The sequence below is a fragment of the Lynx canadensis genome, chromosome D4 (assembly GCF_007474595.2).
Source record: "Lynx canadensis isolate LIC74 chromosome D4, mLynCan4.pri.v2, whole genome shotgun sequence".
Lineage (NCBI taxonomy): Eukaryota > Metazoa > Chordata > Mammalia > Carnivora > Felidae > Lynx > Lynx canadensis.
In genome coordinates this window covers 38,425,278-38,446,217 of record NC_044315.2, presented here as the reverse complement: position 1 = coordinate 38,446,217, position 20,940 = coordinate 38,425,278, and the positions used below count along the sequence as shown (strand labels likewise).

The 20,940-nt window shown below is 40.5% G+C and overlaps 1 protein-coding gene across 10 annotated transcripts in view; it reads left to right on the top strand.

The window, feature by feature from the left end:
• The window catches only part of MPDZ (multiple PDZ domain crumbs cell polarity complex component), a 159,502-nt gene extending 141,397 nt beyond the window's left edge, over positions 1-18,105 (top strand). For all 10 annotated transcript variants that reach the window (XM_030293431.1, XM_030293426.1, XM_030293424.1 and 7 more), the window contains 15 exons: positions 687-779; positions 864-938; positions 1,670-1,841; positions 4,266-4,411; positions 5,349-5,432; positions 5,605-5,798; positions 8,076-8,223; positions 9,081-9,167; positions 9,984-10,074; positions 10,978-11,021; positions 12,122-12,244; positions 13,487-13,591; positions 14,157-14,269; positions 15,518-15,641; positions 17,438-18,105. In XM_030293431.1, the coding sequence (XP_030149291.1) occupies positions 687-779; positions 864-938; positions 1,670-1,841; positions 4,266-4,411; positions 5,349-5,432; positions 5,605-5,798; positions 8,076-8,223; positions 9,081-9,167; positions 9,984-10,074; positions 10,978-11,021; positions 12,122-12,244; positions 13,487-13,591; positions 14,157-14,269; positions 15,518-15,641; positions 17,438-17,584 (1,746 nt within the window). In that variant the 3' untranslated portion in view covers positions 17,585-18,105. The remainder of the gene's footprint in view (positions 1-686; positions 780-863; positions 939-1,669; positions 1,842-4,265; positions 4,412-5,348; positions 5,433-5,604; positions 5,799-8,075; positions 8,224-9,080; positions 9,168-9,983; positions 10,075-10,977; positions 11,022-12,121; positions 12,245-13,486; positions 13,592-14,156; positions 14,270-15,517; positions 15,642-17,437) is intronic.
• The last annotated feature ends 2,835 nt before the right edge of the window (positions 18,106-20,940 follow it).

Here is a 20,940-nt window from a genome sequence, read left to right as displayed (position 1 = left end):
GGTCTTGATAAAAGAAAATGTGGAAAATATAGACAAAACATGGATGGCTCTCTAGGCTTGGCAGGTTTTCAGTGCACGTCTTTGGGCTCAGGGTTGAGAGTGTTTTCACTCTGCACCAAATCAAAACACAAGTGTCTGGGGAAACAACGCTGGGCATTCAGCCCCAGAAAGGACAGAGCACGCAGAAGTAATTGCAGTCTGTCTGCTCCAGGAAGAAGGGCAGGATGAAGGGGCCAGTTTGGGTTGTTGTTTCTAAGTTGTAGGCCACAAAGAGGAAGCAGGATACTTTGATTTGGTTTTAAATGACTTACGCTGTCAGCCAGTTACACAGAACTACATTGGCAAATGTTGTATGTTTATCGAGTTATTGAATGCATTTTGTTCCCTGGATATTTTTCTAAAGTTACTGGAGATGTGTAACTGGATATATATGCTAAATATACTAGAAACAGTATACATATGGGAGGAATGAATACATTTGAATAGTTGATGGAAGAGAATTCCTTCCCGTTAAAAAACTTGAAAGTTTGCTTAAGAAGAGATTTTTATTAATGAACTTTAGAATGGCTCTAATCAGTTTTCTAGCCCTTGGGTGGAAGATAATGTTTAGAAGTTATGGCCACATAGCTTTCCTTTCGATAAATTTAATCTGTGTCAAGTCTTCTAAGTTGTTCCTATTTCTCTAGGATCAAGGGGGTTTGGGCATTGCTATCAGTGAAGAAGATACGCTCAGCGGAGTCATCATAAAGAGCCTGACAGAACACGGAGCAGCAGCCAAGGTGAGGCTTTCTCGTGGTCATAAAGTGGTGGAGAAGGGAATTACTTCTATAAGATCGCCCCAAATCTTACATGTTTCCGTTCAGGATGGACGGCTGAAAGTTGGAGATCAGATATTGGCTGTAGATGATGAAGTTGTTGTTGGCTATCCTGTTGAAAAGGTACTTTTCCAAAAGAAAGCAAATAACGCTGTAAACCCGTCCGTGGGCATGGCCAGTGTTTGTGTGTGTCTGTGTGTATGTGATCATAGGGAATTGGGACCATGTAGCTATGTTAGACCGATGTCGTTAAGTGAGAAAAGAGATTATTTGGAAATCCTCCAATTTCTGTTTTCTATTTTCCGATGGAATGATGTTAAGATATTTTCTCTTGCCTAGTAAGTCCAGTGTTCAGTGCATGTTTTTGATAAATATCACTTCCATTTTCCCTTAGAAAAACTTGCATTTCTAAATAAAGATCAACTTAGTGTTAAGATCAAAGGAATTTTTATGAATATTTGCTCCAATAAATATTCCCTATGTCTGTACTTACTAGTAGACTCACTTAGGCCTTTCATATATAAGTGCTAGGAAAAAAGCTGTGTTTCTTGTGAGATTTGGTGTGCAAATGTTTTTGTTTCTACATTGGCCAGCAAGAAGCTTAAATCATTTTTAAATTCAGTTTTAATAATCGTCTAAGGTTGGACCCTTTAACCCATGCGTCTGTATTCTCACTTTCCCTTTGGCTTAATTCTTTGGTTGCATCGTTTTCCTTACTCTGAAACTACAACCATTCTTTCTTGACTCCTCAAGTTCTGACAAGGAAAGAGATTCCAACTATAATAGTGACTTACTGGTATGTCTACTAATTCGCTTTTGAATTTTGTTTCCCTGCCATACCGACACCCCGCCAGTTCATTAGCCTTTTGAAAACAGCAAAGACAACAGTGAAACTTACCATTCGTGCTGAGAATCCAGACTCCCAGGCTGTTGCTTCAGCAGCTGGTACAGCCAGTGGAGAAAAGAGCAGCTCCTTGTCTCCGATGCCCCCAGCTTCTGGCTCCCCGGAACCGGAGTCCATCCGAAGTAAGGGCTTGTACGGTGCACTTAACCTCAGAGCTGGTTCCTACTTGGGAGCCACCTGCCTGTATGTAACTCACTGTTTGAAAGGCTGTAGACAGGGAACACTTTGGTGACAAGATGGTATCAAGAGATGAGCTCCTGAAGAAAGAGTGCTGGACTTCCAGGCAGGGAGTCTGTGGGCTGTACGCTAACCAGCCATACGGGCTTGGGAAACCCATCCAGCCACTCTGAGCCTCAGCTGCTTCCTCTCTAAAGCAAGGCAGTGACACTCTTTGCTCTCCAAGGATCTTTTGCTGAAGGTACCTGTGATTCTGGGTGTTTGACTAATGAAGTAAACAACATTTGGAATATCCCCTTTTTATATTGAGCAAATAATTTAACTTCTCTAAAGCCTCAGTGATCTAATCTGTAAAATGAATACAGTGGTGTCTCTTTACCTGTGGAATCAACAATGCCTGGCATTACCGGAAACTCTTAAAAGTGCTAGTTATTGCTATGGTAAGCATAATTGATTTGAGTTCTGTCATTTGGGTGTAATTGATTCTGTCAAAATAAATGAAGTGGTTGTATGTGGACTGTGGAATGAGATTGGTGTGTGCCATTAAAATACCAATGTGGCATATTGAGGCAAATCCTTCCTTTAAGTTGCTTTTTGACAACAGTTCACTAACTTTTAAGTAAGACCGTAAATTTCAAGCTTTGCAACATTGAAAAAAGTACTTAAACACATAGGCGTTTTCTTTTTTTTTTAATTTATTTTTTAATTTGTTTTTGAGAGAGAGAGAGAGCATGCAAGGGGGCATGGGGCAGAGAGGGAGACACAGAATCCAAAGCAGGCTCCAGGCTCTGAGCTGTCAGCACAGAGCCCGATGCGGGGCTCGAACCCACAAACTGCGAGATCATGACCTGAGCCAAAGTCGGACGCTTAACTGACTGAGCCACCCAGGCACCCCCACGTAGGCATTTTCTGTGATGGGAGAAAAAATCTTTTGGCCTCCAGTCTGAAACATTAACTTCTTTTGACAGGTAATTAGGGAAACAGCAATTTTTAAAACATATGTAATACAGTTAGATTAAAAAAAAAAAGTAATACATATGTGATGAAGGTAATCCTTTATTTAGAAAGACTGGGTAATTCACTGAAATGTTAAAAGGTTTTACAAAAATTTTCTCATTTTTCAATTTTATGTCAATCTGTAAGTAGCACTGTCTATAAAAATATGAAATGCTAGATGAAAATGTAACATAAAAGAAAACATCTTACACCTACTCTTACCATTTCAGGAGCAAGAATTAGTGTGTTTTCGATTTCTAAAAAGAGCCTCTTGTCTTAAACTACTCATTGAGTATCTTAACTTTTTCATTTTTTAAATTTTATTTAAAAAATTTTTTTAACATTTATTTATTTTTTGAGGTACAGAGACAGAGCAAGAGTGGGGGAGAGGCAGAGAGAGGGAGTCACAGATTCCAAAGCAGGCTCCAGGCTCTGAGTTGTCACCACAGAGCCTGACGTGGGGCTCGAACTCATGAACCATGAGATTGTGACCTGAGCCAAAGTCAGATGCTTAACTGACTGAGCCACCCAGGCACCCCTCTTAACTTCTTCAAAACATCACATTTGCTATATGCTCTTTGGGATATCATAAAACATATGATATGAAGACTATCATAAAACAAGGTGTGAAATTATATTCTCCTTGTTTTCTCCTGATCTGTTCTTATGTCTTCAGTCCTGAGCATATATGCACTAGGATTTAATATCTGAGTTTGTAAAACATCACGCGAGACACACAAAGAACGAAACTGCTTGTGGGGGTGGGGGTCCCCTGACGTTTTATAAACTCAGATAGTAAATCCTGGGGCATGTGGACACAGATCTGATTACATAAGAAGAGATGCTCTAGGAGACGAAGAAAAGGAAAACCAAAACAAAAGCATAAAAAGCCCTGAAATGCGGGCACCATGATTAGAATTATTGATGTGCTTTTTGTGTTTTCTGGTCTTCTCAGAATGTGTTTTTAGTTTACTGCCACATATCACAGTTCTGAGTTTTACAAATCATAATTTCATGAGAAGGTTTTTTGGCTCTAGTGAAATGTCGACTATCAACATGACACTAGAGGTTCAGTTCAACTTTCCGTCCTTGGGCTTTTATACATATTATCTCGGGCGATTTAGAAAATACACAATAGTGCAGAAAGTAACTTGGCACCCATCACCCTAATTAATGATGATGTAGTCATTTTGTTCGATTTTTTTTTTTTTTAATATAACTGAAAGATTAAGATAAATTTGACGTTTTGCTGTCCCAAATCTTGGGCCCTTTTTCTTTTCCATCCCCCGAAGGCAACCAGTGTGGTGACTTTGCTGTTTATACCAGCTAATCAATTTGTATCCTATTTCATTTCATGTTTAATTTGTTTTTAGGTACAAGCAGATCGTCAACACCAGCGATCTTTGCTTCTGATCCTGCAACCTGCCCCATTATCCCAGGCTGTGAAACAACAATTGAGATTTCCAAAGGGCGAACAGGGCTGGGCCTGAGCATTGTTGGAGGGTCCGACACTCTGCTGGTGAGGACACTCAGATACACAGAGATTCTTCGGTTACTCAGGCAACCTCAGTGCACCTGAGAGATCACTGTCCGGGAGGTTTTTTATCAGTTCTATTAAATGAGATATAAAGGCTTAGAAAAATGCATCATTCACTGTTGTTTTCATTTGTAGAGCAAATACCAGAAATTTAGTACTGGGATTTGTATTTGAGGAAGTGAATACCGACTCACTAAGATAGTTACACTCGCGATCGTGACTTTTAGGTCAAAATAGGTCCATCAGTTTTCCAGTCTTTGCCATATTTTAATTTCCTTTATTACTAATGGGATATGGTTGGGTCAGTCCCATACTGAGGAGTTTGAAAAGTCATGAACAACATTTTCTAAAGGTCAAAAATCTTCTAAAATCTAGTAATTGCATTTGTGGATAGGAAAGATGATGTATATCTATCATTTTCATTTGCAGATAGGAAAGGTGATGTCTATCTATTATATATACATATGTATGATTTATATGTTTCATCATTTTTTTTTAATGTTTATTTACTTTTGAGAGACAGAGTAAGAGTGGGGGAGGGGCAGGGAGAGAGGGAGACACAGAATTTGAAGCAGGCTCCAGGCTCTGGTCTGTCAGCCCAGAGCCTGACATGGGGCTCAAACCCACGAACTATGAGATCATGACCTGAGCCGAAGTTGGACACTTAACCAGCTGAGTCACCCAGGAACCCCCATAATTTTTTTTCTTTAAACCTCCCTATCATTGGAAAAAATGTATAAATATAAACTTCTTTGAAAATCGCATTACACGTTTCTTTGAAATTTGATATGACTCACTCTGGATCCAGTGAGTATAGAACCCTTAGCATATTTTTTGGAAGTACAGTGTGTTTTCCTTTTATTTTTGCTCATCAGTCCTAGGGAGAATGGGATAAAGCATATTTTGTTTGGGCCCTTAGGGTGCCATTATTATCCATGAAGTTTATGAAGAAGGAGCAGCATGTAAAGACGGGAGACTCTGGGCTGGAGATCAGATTTTAGAGGTACAGAATACCTTTATAATTAACAAAGAAAGACCTATTCTGGGGAGGGTGGTCTCTGTTTCTTTCACTTCCTCTTTCCTCCTCCTCTCGTCTCCCCCTCATCAGCCCCCCCATTCTTGCTTTTTCTTTATTTGACTCACCCGGGTCCTCACAGTGTCCTGTGTCTGTCCAGGTGAATGGAATTGACTTGAGAAAGGCCACACACGATGAAGCAATAAACGTCCTGAGACAGACGCCACACAGAGTACGCCTGACGCTGTATAGAGATGAGGCCCCCTACAAGGAGGAGCATGTGTGTGATACCCTCACTATTGAGCTACACAAGAAGCCGGGGAAAGGCCTGGGATTAAGTATTGTTGGGAAAAGGTATGACCGACGAGGGCAAACCCAGTGACCTTTCGGAAATGATTGAATGTCACTACTTTTAAAGAATATTAACAGTAGTAGACTTCTCCCAGGCGCTGGTGTTCTGTAGGCAGCTGCTATCAGCCCATTCAGTAACGGAGCACCAAACAACCTCACTTTTGAACTTTTTAAGTTAGTACTTGGGGGATTTTGAAGGTACTAGACAAAAAGATGTTTGGTATTTCTTGAGTACCTGCTGTGTGCCAGGGAAGACATTAGGTTCTGGGGAACAAAGTTAAATAAGATATGGTTCCTGGTCTCAAAAAACTCACAGTTTGGTAAATGAGAATTAAATATGTTCCTGCAAAGAAGGATTCCATTGATGAGTGACCAAACCATATGGTGGGGGAGCTGTGGCAGCATAAAGGGACAAATGACTCTATTTGAGGAAGCAGATTAGAGAAACTGCTCAGAAAAGAGGTGCCGGAGCTGAGGCTGAAAGTGATAAGTGATAGTCTGTGCGCAGGGAGTGGAGGATATTCTAGGGAGGACTGGCTTGAGCAGAAGCTTGCCACCAGAAGGGAACAGAAAGTAAGAGGCCAGGTGGTAAATTGGTGAATTCAGTACCTAATTTATTTAAATATTTATAGATAAGTATCAACCAATTCATAATCCAGTAAATTCCAACACCTTTATGCTAAAGATAGCAAAGCCAGAGGATCAGATGGGGAAATGGTGCATTTGAGGTTCTGACCTTGACAAGAAGTTATGTGACTGCACTTTCACTGCAGTTACGGTTGTTTTATGTCAGCAAGAAAATGCTGGTAGTTTTGTAGTTTTATGAATGGAAGGAAGGTTGGAATAAGATTAGTATTAGTTCATTTTGCATAAATCCATCTTGCACGAAAGTTAGATTGTAAGAATAATCCATTTAAAATAAAAGATATCACAGGAATGATACTTAAACAAATGGTTTCAGTTTAAGGTACACATTCACTATTTATTTTCTTTTTTTATGTTTCTATTTTATTTTTGAGAGAGAGACAGGGTGCGAGTAGGGGAGGGGCAGAGAGAGAGAGGGAGACACAGACTCCGAAGCAGGCTCCAGGCTCTGAGCTGTCAGCACAGAGCCTGACGTGGGGGTCGAACTCACGAACTATGAGATCGTGACCTCATAAGCGGACCTTAAGCAGTGGAAGTCGGCTGCTTAAACGACTGAGCCGCCAGGTGCCCCAGAAGTCAGTTATTTTATAGAACACATCCGCTGTTTGGATCTGCCGGTTTGCCTGCGGTTGCTCATGTGAGGGTAGGTCAGTCATCCTTGGCAGGAATATCACAGATGCGGAGCGTTGCCCCTTTCACGCATCCCACCAGGGGGCACATGGTGTCTTTCTGCACTGGGGATGTTGATTTTGATCTCTTGGCTAAGGTGCTATGTTCCAGGCCTCTCCACTAGTAAGTTCTCCTTTCCCTTTATCATCAGTGAATATTCTTTGTGGAGCTGTTTTGAGACTTTAGGATTATCCAGTTTTTCATCCTGCTTTTGCCCATGAGTTTCATTGTCCATGAATGTTTTCTTGCCTGAATTAATTATTCCTATGATGTTTGCCAAAAGGTGATTCTTTTTTAATTTTTTTTTTTTTAATCTTTATGTATTTTTGAGAGAGACAGCATGTGAGCAGAGGAGGGGCAGAGAGAGAGGGAGACACAATCCGAAGCAGGCTCCAGGCTCTGAGCTGTCAGCACAGAGCCCAACGCTGGGCTTGAACTCACAGACTGTGAGATCATGACCTGAGCCGAAGTCGGCCGCTTAACCGACTGAGCCATCCAGGTGCCCCGCTATTTATTTTCAATAATGTTAATGATGTTGATGATAACACCAACATATTTATGCTGCCACAGCTCAATATTCATTCAGGGCTTCATTATGGTGTAGAAAGAGCAATAGACTCAGCACCCAAGAACTAACTCTAAAGTCCCATTCTTGCTATTTAGTAACTGTGACCCATAAAATGAGAAAATAATAGTAGCCACTTCACCTCACACTATATAATTGTTGAAGAATAAATATGTTTATGAAACATACGTTTAATCCATGAAATACTATAAGACATAAGCTATTATTATCATAGAAAATAATTCTAATAACGTTGCCCCTGTGTTGCTGAAAACAAACTTTTAAAGTCATCAAACTAAAAGTCAAGTTTTTAGTTAAAAAATGTTCTCTTTTCAAAAAGTAAGCAGTACATTCCAGTGGCGGAAAAACAGTCATGTTCAAATTCAGAATTATGTTTGCAGAAGTGATAGTGGAGTATTTGTATCCGACATTGTCAAAGGAGGGATTGCAGACGCTGACGGGAGACTGGTGCAGGGGGACCAGATTTTAACGGTGAATGGAGAAGATGTCCGTGATGCCACCCAGGAAGCTGTGGCTGCTTTGCTGAAGGTAAACCTCAGAGGCCAACAGTGAGTATGCGGGGCATGGGGGAAGGAGGGCGAACTAACTGGGCTACCACGGTCAAATAAGCACTGAATTCTCTTTATTTAAAATGTCTCAAATGAGACACATTCTTAGTGGCAATTTCTGAACAATCTGTAATAGTGCTTTATTATATAATGTCTTTTCTGTTATTAAATGTCACAGAAAAGCCTTGTCAAGGTTGACATCCATTAAGGTCACATAGCTAGTGAATCACAGTAGGATTTAAACCAGTGCGTCTACCTCCAGAAGCCCAGGATCTCAGACACCTCATTGTGCTTTCACATTAGACTACCTGGTGTGTTTTGCACGCCGATGATTTATTTGGCAAAGGTCACAGGGAAGTTGTCTTCATTCTTATTTTGTGTTTATAGCAGTGTGGCTTATTTCAGTGTTGTGTCATAGGTCTGTTCAGGTCCAGTGTGGCAGTAAAGAGTTTGCCCAGTTATCGATTAAGGACACGGTTGTTCTGTTGTTTCTGTTTTGTTTGTTAAGCCCTGGTTAGTTAGTACACTTGGCCTATCTGAACCAGTAGCTTTCCTGCGTTGATGGCTTGATTCTCCGTTTCTCTCTTCCTCAGCAGAAACAGTCTCCATGTAAATCATGAGGTCGTGAGGCAGACACTGGGTGTTGCTGCTGCTTGCTGTTACTAGTTTTGTGTTTTAGGAAAGTCTCTTTCCACAAAGCATTGGAGGCATCCTTGACTGTGGAGACCCCACAACGAGGGTGCCTTTCAAAAACCTAGTCTTAAAGAATATTATGCACTGCTGACGATAAATGGAGCGTTTTAATTGAACTTTTTCATAAAACAACCACTCCCCTAGTGTTCCCTGGGCACGGTAACCTTGGAAGTCGGAAGAATCAAAGCAGGTCCATTCCATTCGGAGAGGAGGCCTTCTCAAAGCAGCCAGGTGGGTAGCTGTGGGATTCATCAGGGTGATGTGGTCTGCATGCCAAAAGGGACTTGGCCATGTCCCCGAAGGTGGGGCTGCCCAGGGGGGGCATACCCAGTGAGGTGGGGAGTCTGAGGGAGGGGCACCTGCTGAGAGGGACAGGTAAACAAGGTGTGGCTCTTGAGTAGTTTGTAAGTCATTCTAAGGAACTTGATGTCAACAATTCTGCTTTTCTGTTCCCATAATTACATACGTTAACCAATTAGTGGATGTAAAGCCTACCAAGATGACACATTTTTAAAGTATATAACAAACATTTATCAATATTCAGCGGAAAAACTCCCATTTAAGTTGAACAAACCACATTTGTTCATGACTCTCCTCAGTTGTCTTCTGATGACAGAAGCCCACTTCCATCACTGGTCCAGAAAGGCCCCTTCTTCACCTCCTCAGGACTACCATTCATCTCCAATTGACTGGCCCTGATTTTACAGTTTGCACAAGCCCCAGTCTATGTACAACATCCGTTTCCACCTAGAGAGGGTTCGCTTGAATGAGATTATGAAAATCCACTAAAATTTTAGTTGGGTTGGAATCTGCCTCATCTATTCTTTTAGCTTTCATTTTTTATGCCACTAGGAAAATTCTTCTGTAATATGGAAAAAAATTAATAGAAACTATTTAAAGTGCCCTTCTCATTATCAAATGCCACTGTTGTTTAAAAGGTATTTCTCTCTACATGCATTAAAAAAAGAATTGAATTCCGAAATAAGTGGTATTTATGCAGTATAATTACTTCCAAAACTTTCTAGAATAATTATTGTGTATTTGTAGATGAGTGAAGGCAGCCTGTCATCATTCACTTTTCCACTTTCTGGATCCAGTACATCGGAGTCACTGGAAAGTAGTTTGAAGAAGAACGCATGTAAGATCGGTTTGATACTTTAAACATGATTTCCTGGTTTGAATTTTGGTAACCAACACTGTTGGTTTTTTTTCCCCCTGTCTCAATTTACCTTTGAGCTCTCTTTCCCTAAATCATTCTGTACATTAATACAGGTGCCAAGGTGTGCGTCGACAAAAAATCTGAACGTGAAGCTGTGCCTTTGTTCTTTGGCAGCTTTTCCATTTGTTGTTTTTTCTATGAGCTATGCTAAACATTAAAATCAGGATTCTGTAATTTTTTTCTTACTAAGAAGACTGGTGCACTTGATTTTCATTTCCTTTTTCTGTTTAACACCAATAATTCAGAAGATACCATTAAGTGAAGCCTTCTTTTCCATGAAGACCGCAAAATTTTGATTGAGAAAATTAGTATGATCCTCCTGTGTTTTAATTACATGAAACCATGATGCAGAGGGTTTTTTGGCTTGGAGCATTGGTTGAAAGTTGTTCAAATTGAAGAACTAACCATATGGCAGTCTCTGTTTGCAATGTGACTAATATTCTAGAAATTTAGCCACTTAGGTCCATGAATTCCTTTTAATGTATCCATGACTTTATTTTTCTCAGCTGTGCACATGTGTCTTTCTGTCCAAAGCTTATTCTGTCCTTGACTCATTCAAGGTGGATTATGCAGTTATATAATCAATGATTAAAATAAGAAGGAAGAAATGGGATGGTGTGCATATTTTTCCAACTGGAAAAATAAAGAGTCCCTATGTGAGATGGATTAAGTCATGTGTACTGGCAACTTTGAATACCCCCCCTTTCAAAAAAAAAAAAAAAATAGTGTGTCTCATTTAGTCGCATCCAGCTTCAGGCATTGACTAAAATTTAGTTGAACATAAAATAATTTAATAACCCTATTCTTTTTTTACCTTTACAGTGGCATCTGAAATACAGGGATTACGGACAGTTGAAATAAAAAAGGTAATGGGGTGCCTGGGTGACTCAGTCTGTTAAGTGTCTGAATTCTGCTCAGGTCATGATCTTGCAGTTCGTGGGTTTGAGTCCCGCGTCGGGCTCTGTGCCAACAGCTTGGAGCCTGGAGCCTGCTTCGGATTCTGTGTCTCCCTCTCTCTCTGCCCCTCCCCCACTCACGCTCTGTCTCTGTCTCTCAAAAAAATACATAAACATTAAAAAAAATTTTTTTAAAGAAATGAAAAGGGTAACTTCGGGAAGAGAAAACAATATAAATTCTGTTGAAACTTCAGAGGCATCTGCATATATACTTTACTATTAGCAGTCTTACTATTTTACCACGCCATCTGAAAAATTATGTCCGAAATACAGTGGAAAATAGCACAATTCAGTCTTCACTGAATTTCCTGGTCACAGGACCTTGTTTGAAAATCTTTGTTGGCATATCCTGTATTACCCAAACTGGCATCCACTGAGTCCTACACAAATGATCACTCCGTCTCTCGCTTCTCATAAGTGAGCCTTGGCTTTCAACAGCTATTTCTTATTCTCATGAAACGGATTTCCCTGACCGCCATCCACAGAGAGAACATAAAACCAGCTACAATTTATTGAGCCTTTTCTATATGCTGAAAATTCTCATAGACACATCATGCTGTCACCATCTCATTTAATATTTTCTGCAGCCCTTTCTGAGGGGTGCTCTAATCTCCATTTCATCGGTGATGGCCTAGTTACTCATTAAGAGGGCTGAACTTCATCAGGGCCCAATATTTGTAAGTGTGGGTTCCTGGCTTTGAATGCAGACCTTTCTGATCCCAAAACTGGGGTCCTTCAGTTCACCAGTTTACCTGCTTTCTTTCTGTCACCCCATAATGATATGTTTTTCATTTAATGTGTTTTAATTTCTTTCATTTCCTGGAAGGATGCTCATTTTCCTAAGTCCTGCTAAGGACCCATGTCACGTGAAATAACGCGGCTTTCTTGAGCTTCATTTTCCTCACACCTCAAAGACCTAAGTGAACTGTATGATAATGTGCCAAAGAAACCAAACATCAATTTTAAATACCACATTGACCAAAAAAATATTTTAATCTCTTCCATGGCAGGGGCCTGCTGACTCCCTGGGAATCAGCATTGCTGGAGGAGTGGGCAGCCCTCTTGGTGATGTTCCTATATTTATTGCAATGATGCACCCAAATGGAGTTGCAGCTCAGACCCAAAAACTCAGAGTAAGTTCTACTAATAACCCTGGCGGCCCTCACAGAGCTGGCAGAAGTTTTTATAAACCCTTTGAATCCTCCCAGCTGTGGCAGGCAGTTTTAAATGTCTGATTCTGCTTTTAAATCCGCTAGTCCAGCCACAGGAGGGCTTGCTTGGAGTAAAAGGTGAAGAGAAGTAAGAGAGGAGAATTTCCCGCTGTATGCAAATTGATAAGTAAATGAGCTGGGAAGATTTACCATCGTTTCTTAATATTTTTTTTTTTTTTACTTGTATGAAGGTCTGTGAAAGAAGTTAAAAGAAAACAAAGTGTTTTCAGAATACCAGTATGAAGTGAAGTTTTTCCTTACACGTGTCACTGGCTCAAATGCCAATTTAACTTTATTAAATTGAAAACTATCACGTAGGTTGTGGTTGATCTTCAGTTTTGCAGAAGTTTACTATAAATGTGACCTACGTTGTAAAACCGTACAAAACTTGCTTCAAAGTTGAGGGATTATGCTAGCATAGAACACTGTGATGAAATTTACACTAAATGTCCAGCCCGAAAATTACGTGGATATTCCAGTAAAATCTGTGTGGCCTCGTGTCAAAAAGGGTCTCAAGACATAGCCACGTCTTAGTTTAAATAGTCTCTAAACTAGAAATGATGGAGTCTATTTTGATAACTACATTTGTGACTGACACTTTAAAATTGATGGTTGCACCCAGTGGAAAACTTTGCTGTGCAGGGCCGGAAGTGAATACTTTTGTCTTTGTGGGACAGATGGTCTCTGTTGCAGCCACTCTTCTCTGCCCTGTGCAGATAACTGAGTAAGCATGGCTGTCTTCCACCCAGACTTTGTCCACCACAACGAGCAGTGGGCCACACTTGGCCCACGGGCCATTGTTTGCCAACTCCTGACTTAGAGACACAGCTAATGTGTAAATAATAATGTCCGAAGAAATTTTTTTAATTGATAGCAGGTATTTTATTCTATAATAGGAAGCAGTGCCTCCTGAGGAGAAATGAAGACAAGGGATGAGTGATTTTCCCCCTTCCCCCAGAGACTTCTATAACTCAGTCATTATGTACAGCTTCTTTTTATCATCACTCCCTCTTGAAATGATTGGGTTTCCTTGATTGCGTTTCAGTTGCTGGGAGCACTGTGTGTGTGATGTTCAAGGCAGAGAAGGAAATGACTGTTTAGGTCTCAGGGTCCCACTCTCCATGGCTGCCTTCGCAGATGTCTATTTTCTTTTCTCCCTTGCAGGTTGGGGACAGGATCGTCACTATCTGTGGCACATCCACTGAGGGGATGACTCATACCCAAGCAGTTAACTTACTGAAAAATGCCTCTGGCTCCATTGAAATGCAGGTAAGAGTTGGCATCCCAACCACTCTTCACAGTGTGGTTAGCTTGACACATGAGCTTTCACAGTAAGGTGGTAAAACTGCCTAAATCTCCTGATGCTATTGTATTTAATATTTCCCTTGAACACAGATGATTACATCGAGCGTTCCAAGAAAGCATGTAAGAAACATTTTATCCTGATGCGTTTATTGCTTCATATTTTATATCTAAAGGGATATATGCAAGGCCTTAGTGGTAAACAGTTAATTGCTAGAATTTTAAGTGGTGTGAGTGGCTTTGTAGTCTGAAGATCTTTAAAAAATAACTGCATATGAGACCACCTTTGAAAAACATCAAAAAAAAAAAAAAACTTTGTAGAATTGAATTACTCAAGTATTTTTACTGTCAGCTGAAGAGGCCTCTGGACCTTGTGGAATTTCTTTCTTTTCAGTTGAATATGAAGTTAACAGAAATGATTAAGTGGACATTAAAGTACATGTTTTAATCCAAAAGTTATTTTTGAAGAAAAATCACTGATGTGGCCCTGGCCACCTGAACGTGTGTTTCTGTCTCTTTCTCCCGTGTACAGGTAGTTGCTGGAGGAGACGTGAGTGTGGTCACGAGTCACCAGCAGGAGCCTGCTGGTTCCAGTATCCCTTTCACGGGGCTCACGTCAAGCGGTATATTTCAGGATGATTTAGGGTGAGCTCATGTTATGGTTTCTATGTCCCTACCGCTCACCTCAAGGTGAAAAAATAGGAGATGAGTTTTTTAAACTGTCAGGTAATTATGGCATGGATTCAGTTTATCAAGCATAGGTACATAGCATGCCACTGCCCTGAGTTTTCTTTTGGGGGTGGGGGGGCGCATTTTATTCTTGATGTCACTACCCTGTGTGATATGGAACCGATCAAAGCTATCCCTTTTAAATTCCAGTATTGCCAACTCATTTAATAAATGATAATTTTGATTAAAAAATTCACAGTTCCGGGGCTCCAGAACTGGGTGGCTCAGTCAGTTGAGCGTCCGACTTCAGCTCGATTCATGATCTCATGGTTCATGGGTTTGAACCCCACGTAGGGCTCTGTGCTGACAGCTCGGAGCCTGGAGCCTGCTTCAGATTCTTTGTCTCCCTCTCTCTCTGCCCCTTGCCTGCTCACGCTCTATCTCTGTCTCTCAAAAATAAATAAACTTAAAAAAAATTCACACTTCCCCCAACATGTAGTACAAAAGAATTAGAACATAAAGAGAGGGGAAGAAGGGTGCCTGGGTGGCTCAGTCAGCTGAGTGTCTGACCTCAGCTCAGTTCATGATCTCACAGTTCGTGAGTTTGAGCCCCGCATTGGGCTCTGTGCAGACAGCTCGGAGCCTGGAGCCTGCTTCAGATTCTGTGCCTTTCTCTCCTTCTGTCCCTCCCCTGCTTGCGCTCTGTCTCTGTCTCATAAATAAATAAACATTAAAGACAAAAATTAAAAAAAAAAAAAAAAACAAGAGAGAGGGGGAGAGAGGAACATCTTAAAGTCTTTTAAATAATTTGATGCAGCCTCTACATTGTTAGAAATCGATTTTTTTCTCTGAGCTTGGGAATACTGATGTTTATGCCTTTTCCACGATAGTCCTCTGTACTTTAAGCCATCTCCCTTTAGATAAATGGGAAAAAGAATGTGCATGCATGCAGGGGGATCATGTCATGAACATGTTAGTGTAAGGGAACTTTAGATGAGTAATAGAATTAGGGTGTGTTAAGTAGGATTTTGGCAGATTGTGTAAATTTAAAATACTGAGACCGGCATGCACTGACAGTTTAAGCATCCCCAAAATACCCGCAATATACTCGTTGTCAGTAGCACAAAGAATTTTCCTGGTTCTAGGTGGATGTCACATAATCCATAACTTACAGATTTGATTTTGAAAATCAGAAAACCCTTTTTTTCCTTCCATTTGCTGTAGGCCTCCTCAGTGTAAATCTATTACACTAGACCGAGGACCAGATGGCTTAGGCTTCAGTATAGTAGGAGGATATGGCAGCCCTCATGGAGACTTACCCATTTATGTTAAAACAGTGTTTGCGAAGGTAAGCTTGCGAATGTCAACCTCCCCTTCCCCCCTAAACATTCATTAATAGTGGTCAGCAGCTGGCTTATTAGTTTATGGCCTGAGGTAACGCCAAATGGTTAACAGTTGATCATTTTCTTTTGGAACTCCCTTCAGGAACAGGTCATTAAATATTTTTGTCCAATTTGAGGCTTAGTTATGTTTAAAGGAAAAGAGGCTCAAATTGAAATTCCATGGGAACTCTTGACAACATGCAATAAAAATATTAATGAACTTTAGTTAGACAGTAAGACCTGATTTTTTTGTCCTTTGAAAACAGGTCGCCTATGATTGAATGTCTTTTGAAAATGGGACATTTTAAATATGTATGCTGTAGAGGGCTGGCATTTATTTTTCTTTGCATTTTTTTTTTTTGTTGTTGTTGTGAAATACTAAATAGACACAGGAAAGTACATAAAATAGCTACACAGATTCAATAATATCTAACCTGCTACTGTAGCTACACCTACAGTAAATCAGCTATTTGTAACCCGGGGATTCGATTTCTTAAAAAAGTGTATATAGTTGTATATACAGTAAGTGTTCTGATTTAAGGATGTTGAGAATAAGTTTATCACAACATTGGTGCTGTTTAAAATAATCCAAACCCACATAATTATTATTAATTCGATCTTGAGACATTTTCTTCAGGAGCTACAAAATTGGACATAATTTCCTACGGAGAAAATCTGGAATCTCAAGATTTTACAGTGCAAAGGAGCAATCCTTATGGGCAACCTATCGAACAGTTTGATGCTGCTTTAGGTTAGCGCTATAGTCCTTTAAAGTGCCTACATGTGGAGGTTTTATTCCATTATTTTGAAAAAGAATTATTATTTTTAACCAATTTAAAGCGCTGTATCTACAGCAACCTAGTTATAGGCTTAATTTACGAGATTTTTTTAAAAGCCATTGGTATGTCCAAAAATACAAACAGCATTTGTCAGTGAATAGAAGACTCATGCAGTCCTTTTCCTCAGCCTGGGAACAATTTATTTAAGGCATGCTAGTTAGAACATATTTTAAGAATTTCATCATTATGGATTCCTCATTAACTTTTCCATATTTTTAATCTTATATTTAATTGCATAATTGCCTACTGTAAGCATGCCTTAAGATGGGATTCTTTTTCAAACGGCAGTGTCTGTGTTTCATCTTAATCATTTAAGGCCCATAAGAAATGCGAAGACTGCACATACCCTCAGGAAGTAAAGAACCAGCAGCTTGAGCGGCCTATTCAAAGCCCCAGAAAGAATTACATTTAGAATTAGTAGGACTTGCATCCTGCCTCATCCTTGTCAACATGCATACGGGCTTTCTGCTCCTGTAGACCTTTGGGCTCCGTGGCCTGATGCCCTTGTCCTGTAAAGCTGCTTTTGTTCGTATCTAATCCTTTGTCGTCTTCTGTAGGCCTTCTTGACAGGATGAAAAATCCTGGATTCTATGAAATCATTGCTGCCAGGCAGATTCCCAAATATTCTTTATTAATTTGATTTCCCACCAACTGCTGTGCTGAACAGCCAAAAACCATCCAACTAATCTGTTGACTGCTAAATTCTCTCTAAAATTGGAATCTCAGTGTTAAAACCATGCAGGAGCAAGACCTCCTTTGTGTATGTTCATCATTGCTTAATGGCTCTGGAGCGCCCATGGAGCTTCGAGAGCAATGTGTGTGTACATGCAGAGCAATTTACATTCTTGTTTAGATCTTTTTCTGTTGTGTAGCTGCGAGGCAGCATTTTTTGAGAAGCAAACGAGTCTGCTTTATAATTGCAGGGAGCAGCGTCGGAAGATGGGCGTCTCAAAAGGGGTGATCAGATCATTGCTGTCAATGGGCAGAGTCTGGAAGGGGTGACCCATGAAGAAGCTGTTGCCATCCTTAAGCGGACAAAAGGAACTGTCACCTTGATGGTTCTCTCCTGACTGCACTGCAGAGTTGAGCCAACTCAACCAACCCCTCACTCACCTCCCACACCGTGGAGAGAATGGGTCTTGTGGACACCTTTCCCCGTGCGGTCTTCAGCAGGCTCTTCAAAACTCTGGGTGGGGGAAGTACCATCTAAATTTGTTTTTCTCGTGTGGAAATGATTCTCTTACCACCTAGTGTCATTTTGCCTTTCTCCTTGGATCTTGTGAACGTACACTTAAAGAGAAGGACTGTGTGCATAGGTAAATCCAGCCTTTCTTTGTAAAGATGTCTGACGACTTGTCATCACATGTGCAGAAAATGCGATACGCTGAACTGGTTAGTAGAGAAAAAAATAGTCTAAAGCTAACCTAAGAGAAATGGCTTTAATAAATTAGGGTAAGAATGAAAATATAAAATAAAGAAGAAATCTCAAGTGTCATAAAAAATGCCTCATTTTGTCAGTCCAACTCCTCTCCCCATTGCTAAATAAAAAAGGAAATTAAACAGTTTTTCCATTGGAAAATCTTTAAAAATACTCTCCGTAGTTACAATATTGAATATTATAGAAAAATTGCATCTCCTCACCTTTAAAATACACATACACATTTTATCCTAAAATGGGTTTCTAAGATTGAGTAAATAGCAGTTAAATGAAGCAGTGTCCCTAAGTTTGTAAAGAAAATGTTTGATGCAAATCTTGATGTTCATTTTTATTTTTGACCTGTGATAAAATATTTTCATGTTTCTGTAAATACAGTGGTGATGCCACCCGCTATTGACTGTAGTTTCTCTAGAACGTGGCGGCCAAGCTGACCACGGAGGAACATAGACGTCTCTCAGAATCTTTAATGCTGGTTGTAACCGATGCAACACTAAAAATGTGTTAGCGCGCTGTGCAATTGGTTTTCAATTACTATTAATCTTAATGACAGAGAAAAAAGCAATGTGTTAGTAATTATTTTGGTTGTGTGCCATTAGTAAATTGATAGAAAAATTAAGGGGATTAACATAACTTCATTTCATTGCCTTATATTAACATCTTATAATACAATAGTTTAAGACTAAGGGAAACAGATGGAGCTGTTTATTGAGACAACTGGTGAGGAATTATCATGTGTTCATTCCCATTTTAGAGCGTGAAACTCCTACATTAGAATATATGAAGTCACTTTAAATATTATCTATATTTGTAACAGAAGTAGTGTACAGATATTTTATTACAGCACTTTTGTGTAAATGCAGAATTGGAGTGAATAAATAAGAAGTTTCATGGTGCACGAAGAAAGAAACAGGCGTAGTTTTTGTCTGTTCTTTTTACTGGGAAAAAGCTTCATTATATTGTTCAAGATTTACAATTTAAAATGGGTTTTTATGCTGTCTAACTGAACATATGGTGTCCATAGTTACAATCAGAGGAAGTTTGGGCAACATCATTATGAAAAGCCCCATGTTTTTTTACATCCAGAATTTTTACTAATACTGCAGATCCATAGACTCCTCCCGGAGCGGTGGAAGACAGACAGCATGGTGGAAAGAGACGTGTCCTGCCTCTGTATTTTTTCTGAGGTGCTGTATTAATGTGGTAATACTATAAATTGTTCTTGGGGGTAGTCACGAGCTAAAGTGAGTTCAGATGGAAAAAGTCCTAATGGAAGTTATTTATATTAATAGACATGAAAAGTCTGGTTGAACACTGAGGAAGGAATTGAGGAACGTCTGTTCTGCTAGTTCTGTCCCCAATTAGCTAATGAACGTGTGCATTCTGTCTGACTCACCTTATCTGTAAAATGATGGGTTATCTTATCTCAAAGCGTGCATCTAGTGCTAACATGTAAGAATTCCGTGGTTCTTACACAGGATGGACGAAGCCACACACACCACCAGCAATCCAGGAGGTATTCTTCTCCCACACTTCACGCTAGACTCTAGGGGAGCAACTTAACCAACCACATGAACATTTGAGTAAATATGTGGGGCACCCCAAGGAGAACAGTCCCTGGTATGTGTCTGTACTTGCCTGAGTTGTGTCTCCCCACAGTTCGTGGCTACAAGGAGCCCCAGAACATGATCTCATTTGGAAATAGGGACTTTGCAGATACAGCTAGTTGAGACCGTGCTGAATTACAGCGGGCCCTAAATCCTTACTGCCATAGAGAGACACACAGACATAGGGGAGGAAGGCCATGTAAAGATGGGACAAGAAACAAGCCAGAGACCACCTTGGGGGCTACCAGAAGCTGGAAGAGGCAAGGAAGGATGTATTCCTGAGGTCTTCAGAGGGAAGCGGTACCCTATTGACACCTTGATTCCAGACTTCTGGCCTCCAGCAGGTCTGTGAAGGAATAAATTTCTGTTGTTCTAATCCACCCAGTTTGTGGTAGTTTGCCATGGAGGCCCTCGGGCGCTAATAATGAGTGTCTTCGATGTTTTTACATTCATGGCTGCTGTCACTGGACCTGGGAACAGGAGGTGCACTGCACCTGTTGGTTGAGCACACACATGATTAAATCATAGGTCATGACTCATTTCACAGTATTAATATTGTTTTACAGGCTAGATGCAAAAAAAGAAACAGTGGAGGGAGCCTGGGTGGCTCAGTCGGTTGAGCTTCTTTACTTTGGCTCAGGTCATGATCTCAGGGTTCCATTCCCGAGTTTGAGACCCACGTCAGGTTCACTGTTGTCAGTGTCAGTGCTTGGGATCTTCTGTCCCCCTCTCTCTCTTCCCTCCACCCTCTCTCTCTCTGTGTCTCTCTCTCTCTCTCTCTCAAAAACAAAATACTAAAAAAAAAAAAAAAAAAAAAGAAGAAGAAGAAACAGTGGGTATGCCACTGTAGGGATATATAAACACTGAGAAAAAACACCCCTCCTGAAACCTACTAATTTTTTTTTTTCAACGTTTATTTATTTTTGGGACAGAGAGAGACAGAGCATGAACGGGGGAGGGGCAGAGAGAGAGGGAGACACAGAATCGGAAACAGGCTCCAGGCTCTGAGCCATCAGCCCAGAGCCCGACGCGGGTGAAACCTACTAATTAACAGAGTCAGCACATGAAAGAGGAGGGAGGGAGGAAGAGGGGAGAAGGAAGAGAAAGACTGAGGGGAATATAGATTCATTAGCACTGGAGAAAAGTGAAAAGGCTTAGGCTTCCTCTATTATTATTTTCTGTAGATCTAAGAGCAAGAGTTCTTTGTAGTGAAGGAACAAAGTGAACAAAGAGTCTGAGGACTTGAACGTTATAGTGTTGATGTTACCTACACTCAAGATGGCGGATAGCCCATCGTAGGTGCAATATAATCGCTTGCGTGATTAAGTCACACGGCAGAACACCACACATTCCTGGTGTTCTTCGTGACCCCCCCCCCCCACAG